At 50.4% G+C, this 6266-nt stretch overlaps 1 protein-coding gene across 1 annotated transcript in view; it reads right to left on the bottom strand.

Moving 5' to 3' along the window:
• LOC119277139 (fra a 1-associated protein-like) overlaps positions 1–286 on the bottom strand; it is a 2104-nt gene extending 1818 nt beyond the window's left edge. Inside the window, exon 1 of the mRNA XM_037558368.1 lies at positions 2–286. Within this exon, the coding sequence (XP_037414265.1) occupies positions 2–182 (181 nt within the window). The 5' untranslated portion in view covers positions 183–286. The remainder of the gene's footprint in view (position 1) is intronic.
• Positions 287–6266: the final 5980 nt, after the last annotated feature.

Genomic DNA, 6266 nt, shown 5'->3' with positions numbered 1-6266 from the left:
TTCTCGCACTTGCGGACGAAGCGGCCGGGCTCCACCTCCTCCGTGTGGCAGCGGGACTGCACCACCCGGCGCGTGCCGACGTGCGCGCCCTCGCCGCCGCCTCGGCCGGCGAGGTCGGGGATGTCGCCGAGCCCGCCGCGGCCACCGTCGCCCTCGACGTCGTCGTGCCAACGCCAACCCATGGATGCGATTCGAGACGAGACGAGACGATCTTGGGGAATCTGAATTGGGGAAAGGGATTGGGCCGCTCCTTATTTCTGGTGGCGTGTTTGGGCTTTGCCTTGGAGAGCAATCCCGTTGTGGGCTGGCCGCTTCCAGAAGCATGTGGAAGGGCGTGACCGCGTGAGCAGCCTTGACACGGAAGCCTACGTGTCAACCCCTTGGGAAAAGCTTGTCGTGTTCATCTCTCGCAAGAATTGCTTGCTTTACTCGTCGGGCGAGTGGTGACAGTAATTAAGAGGGGTTTTTGAGGTTCCTCAAAAAAAAAGGGGTTTTTCTAGAGGGAAATTAAGCTAATTGGTTTTATAACAAAATTTGGTCCCTCGAGTTAATCTCCTTGCTACTGAAAATAAATAGTTTGCTATGGTCAGAAAATATTCCCTTCATCTCAAAATAAATGTCCCAAGCTTAATACAATTTTTTCTTTCTCGAATACGCACGAGTGTGCGTACTATATACTGTATTAAAGAAAGGGGATGGGGACAAGAGCCCGTCCACGTTGGCGTTTACATGTTACAATGTTACATGTGCACCAACTCCACCGGCTTAGCCGTACACTACCAAAGCCTAACTTCTTCCCTCAGCCCACCTAACTAAACCCTCAAAAAAAGGTTCTACGTTGCCTTTGAAGATGCCGGCTTGCTTCCATGCGCGTCCTTCGGTGTCGATTCGGCTCGCTAGCGTCTTCGAAGAGACGGAGGCGCCATCGAAGACAATTGCGTTTCGGTGTTTCCAAATTTCCCATAGCACTAGCAGTAGGAAAGCGCGTGTGTCCTTCGCCTCCCGTCCCGGAGTAGCCATGACGGCACCCCAGTCCCGCAGCCTCGAGTTCGGGTTGGGCGCCCACTGTGGCCTACCCAGAGCTCCACAAATGACATGCCAAACTTCTCTCACGAAGACACAGCCCAAAAGAAGATGATCTAGGGTCTCCTCGTGCCGGTCACAGAAGGGGCATGCGTCCTGGTGGTCCAAGCCTCTCCTCGCGAGTCTATCCGAGGTCCAACACCTGTTGTGCATCGCCAGCCAAAGGAAGAAGCGACAGCGAAGCAGGGCCTTTGATTTCCACGTGAATTCTGCCGTCGGCTCCACCTCTCGTCCCACAAACCTGGCCTCGTAGGCAGATTTAGTGGAGTAGTCTCCATTGGCCTCCCAACTCCAAGTGGTGCGGTCTAGCTCGTCCGGCCTGAGCGCCGTGCTGGTAACCCGATCCCACAGATTCATGTACTCATTTAGCTGGTCGCTGGAGAGGTCGGGACCAATGTCCAAGGCCCAGTCCCCCGTTGAAACAGCCTGGTGGACCGTCGGAGAACCCCGCGCATTGGGAGTGACAACGGCATATATGGATGGGGCAACATCCTAGATCATAAAACCTGCAAGCCACCTATCTTCCCAGAAGCGGGCGTTCTTGCCATCGCCAAGCGTAGTTTTTGCGGCCGCCCTGAAGAGTTGTTGCGATTCCTCAGGAACTCGGATCTAGAATTCGGCCCATGGTCTCGACTGATCAGTATGTTGGAGCCAAAGCCATCGGGCTTGGATGGCGATGTTCAGCCACCGGAGGTTTGGAAGACCCAGGACACCCGCCCACTTGGGCGCGCAACCGGCCTCCCAGGCAACTCTGCACTATCCACCGTTCGCGCTCGCGCGGGCACACCAAAGGAAGCCTCTGCAAATATTTCCCATGGCTGTGAGTACCTTCTGAGGAATGTCAAGTGCCATCATTGCATGGATCGAGATTGCACACAGGACTGATTTGATTAGAAGAAGGTGGCCGCTCTTCGGCATGGAGGAGGCCCTCCAAGTTGGCAGCTTGTGTGCGAGACAGTCCACGAGCCCCATGAGCTGAGCCGATATTTGCTTTCTTATTGTAAGCGGGAGGCCGAGGTATTTGCAAGGATATGCGCCCGTCGGGCATCCCAGGATTTGCTCCACTCTTTCCATCTCAACTGTGTTGCATCGGATGGGCAATGCCATGCTTTTGGAGAGATTCACTGCAAGGCCCGAAGCCTCTCCGAAGCTATGAAGGATCCAAGCGCTTGCCCGCAAGTCAGCGTCGTTCGGCTTGATGAAGAGCATCACATCGTCAGCAAACAGTGAGAGCCGTTGTTGCATTCCAAGCCTGGCTAGCGGAGATAGGATGGCGCGGGATGCGGCAAGCTGGAACATTTTGTGCAGGGGCTCCATAGCTAAGATGAAGAGCATTGGTGAGAGGGGCGCGCCTTGCCTCATACCCCTGGCATTGTATATTGGCTTGCCGGGGTGCCCGTTCACCATAATTCGCGTCGAAGAGGTGGCCAAGAGCCCACACACCCACTCGATCCACCTCGCACCAAAACCCATTGCCGCAACACCTCGAGGAGAAAAGGCCATTGGACCATGTCGAATGCCTTAGTGATATCCAGCTTGAGCATCACCGTGGGTTCCCGAAGAGCATGCAGCCGACGCGCCATGCACTGAACCAACATGAAGTTGTCGTGGATCGACCGACCTTTGATGAAAGCACTCTGGTGTATGCCCACAAGCGATGGCAGCTCGGACGCCAACCTAACTGCCATTGCCTTGTCAAAAATCTTCACAGCCCCATGCATGAGGCTGACCGGTCGGTAATCTTTTATATCCTCCGCCCCATCAATTTTGGGAAGGAGAGTATTGTTGATCGCCGGCAGCCTGCGCATATCCCCTTGGTGGAAGAGGTCCATGGTGTGCATGATGTCATCCTTGATTATGGGCCAGCGGGATGCATAGAATCTCCCGGTGAAGCCGTCCGATCCTAGCGCCTTGTCCATGGGCATGGACTTGATTACCTACTCGATCTCATCCATCGTGAAAGGCACCTCAAGATGTGCCAGGTCTCTACGCGGCAGATTCAGGGCCTCCGAATTAAGGGTCTGCGCTCGCAGTGATGCCGCCCCTAGCAAGCGGCCATAGAAGTCGTCCACCATGCAAGAAAGTTGTCCCTGGCCCGAGGCTATAGCCTCCCCATCCTTGAGACTGGTGATCATGTTGCACCATTGGCAGTGATGAGCGTGGCTATGAAAGAACTTGGTGTTCGCGTCCGCCTCGCGGAGAAAAAGGAGACGGCTATGCAGCCGCGCAATTGTGCGCTCAAGGGAGGACAGCCCAACCGGCTTCAGTTTTAGAATTTTGCGCAGCTCCCGCTCCGGAGAAGAAAGCTCCCTTGTATCCATGGCCGTGTCTAGGCGAAAAATGACTTCAAGAGCTATTGCAATTTGCATCTTGATGTTGCCTACCCACCGGTCACTCCACTTCTTTAAATCCTTGGCCGTGGTCCTAAGCTTTTGATCAAGCACAACGTACGGGTTTCCACCTTGTGGGATGGACGCCCAAGCGTCCCTAACAGTGTCAAAGAAACCGTCCGCCTTCGTCCAAAAGGATTCAAACTTGAACCTCCGTCCCATGTTCAATTCTGCGTCAAGATTCAGCAACATGGGGCAATTATCAGAAACCGCAGTGCTCAGCGCCGTGAGGAGGTTGTTAGGGTACATATCCTCCCATGAGTTGGTGCAAAAAACATGGTCAATCTTCTCCATGGTTGCCGATCCCGCTCATTTGACCACGTATACCTTCTTCCATTAAGGTAGAGCTCCTTGAGCTCGAGCAAGTTAAGCCGCCTACGGAACCGGGCCGTCATCCGCCGGTTGATCAACTCATTGTTCTTGTCCTCAGGGTTTACTAGCAGATTGAAATGTTGTAAATATGCCTTAGAGGCAATAATAAAATGGTTATTATTATATTTCCTTATTCATGATAATTGTCTATTGTTCATGCTATAATTGTATTGACTGGAAACCGTAATACATGTGTGAATACATAGACCACAACATGTCCCTAGTGAGCCTCTAGTTGACTAGCTCGTTGATCAATAGATGGTTATGGTTTCCTGACCATGGACATAGGATGTCATTGATAACGGGATCACATCATTAGGAGAATGATGTGATGGACAAGACCCAATCCTAAGCATAGCACAAGATCGTATAGTTTGTTTGCTAAGAGCTTTTCTAATGTCAAGTATCATTTCCTTAGACCATGAGATTGTGCAACTCTCGGATACCGTAGGAATGCTTTGGGTGTACCAAACGTCACAACGTAACTAGGTGGCTATAAAGGTGCACTACGGGTATCTCCGAAAGTGTTTGTTGGGTTGGCACGAATCGAGACTGGGATTTGTTACTCCGTATGACGGAGAGGTATCTCTGGGCCCACTCGGTAATGCATCATCATAATGAGCTCAATGTGACTAAGTAGTTAATCACGGGATCGTGCATTACGGAACGAGTAAAGTGACTTGCCGATAATGAGATTGAATGAGGTATTGGGATACCGACGATCGAATCTCGGGCAAGTAATGTACCGATTGACAAAGGGAATTGTATACAGGATTGCTTGAATCCTCGACATTGTGGTTCATCCGATGAGATCATTGTGGAACATGTGGGAGCCAACATGGGTATCCAGATACCATTGTTGGTTATTGGCCGAAGAGATGTCTCGGTCATGTATGCATGGTTCCCGAACCCGTAGGGTCTACACACTTAAGGTTCGGTGACGCTAGAGTTGTTATGGGAAATAGTATGTGGTTACCGAAGGTTGTTCGGAGTCCCGGATGAGATCCCGGATGTGACGAGGAGCTCCGGAATGGTCCGGAGGTGAAGATCGGTATATTGGACGAAGGGTATTGGGGTCTGGAATTGTTCCGGGGGTACCAGGCGATGACCAGCGTGTCCGAAAGGGGTTTCGGAGGCCCCGGCAAGTGTTGCTGGGCCTTATGGGCCAAGGGGAGGAGGAACATCAGCCCACTAAGGGGCTGAGCGCCCCTCCCACCCTATCTCACGTAACCTGGAGAGGTAGGGGCGCCACCCCTAGGGCAGCCTCCCCTCCCGGCTTGGGGGGCAAGTTTCCTAGGGGGTGGGGGCGCCTGATGTCTACTACATGATCATGCAATGGCAATATGACAAAAGTAAAGTGTGTCATGAACGGAACGGTGGAAAGTTGCATGGCAATATATCTCGGAATGGCTATGGAAATGCCATAATAGGTAGGTATGGTGGCTGTTTTGAGGAAGGTAAATGGTGGGTGTATGGTACCGGCGAAAGTTGCGCGGCACAAGAGAGGCTAGCAATAAGGGAAGGATGAGGTGCGTATAATCCATGGACTCAACATTAGTCAAAAGAACTCATGTACTTGTTGCAAAAATCTAGAAGTCATCAAAAACCAAAGCACTGCGCGCATGCTCCTAGGGGGATAGATTGGTAGGAAAAGACCATTGCTCGTCCCCGACCTCCACTCATAAGGAAGACAATCAATAAATAAAATTGTGCTTCAACTTCATCACAAAACGGTTCACCATACGTGCATGCTACAGGAATCACAACCCTTAACACAAGTATTTTTCATAATCACCTCAACTAGCATGACTCTAATATCACTACCTCCATATCTCAAAGCAATTATCAAGTATCAAATTGATCATAGCATCCCATTCACCTCCTATGACAGTTTTCATTCAAATTACCATGCGTTTTAAGACTCTCAAAATAATATAAGTGAAGCACTAGAGACTAGAAATTTCTACAAAATATAACCACCGTCGTGCTCTAAAAGATATAAGTGATGCACTAGAGCAAATGACAAACTATTCCGAAAGATATAAGTGAAGATCAATGAGTAGCTAAATAATTATGTAACTATGTGAAGACTCTCTCTCATTAAAGAATTTCAGATCTTGGTATCCTATTGAAACAGCAAGCAAAACAAAATAAAATGACATTGCAAAGATAGCACAACTCAAGCGAAGAAGCAAAAACTTAGGCTCAACCGATACTAACCGATAGTTGTTGAAGAGGAAAGGTGGGATGCCTACCGGGGCACCCCCAAGCTTAGATGCTTGAGACTTCTTGAAATATTATCTTGGGGTGCCTTGGGCATCCCCAAGCTTGAACTTTTGTGTCTCTTTAATTTCTCTCGTATCATGGTTTCTTTTTATCAAAAAGCTTCATTCACAACAAACTCAACAAGAACTCGTGAGA

The sequence above is a fragment of the Triticum dicoccoides genome, chromosome 3B, assembly GCF_002162155.2.
Source record: "Triticum dicoccoides isolate Atlit2015 ecotype Zavitan chromosome 3B, WEW_v2.0, whole genome shotgun sequence".
NCBI lineage: Eukaryota > Viridiplantae > Streptophyta > Magnoliopsida > Poales > Poaceae > Triticum > Triticum dicoccoides.
The sequence above is the reverse complement of the archived record's forward strand: the minus strand, read 5'-3'. Positions and strand labels throughout refer to the sequence as shown.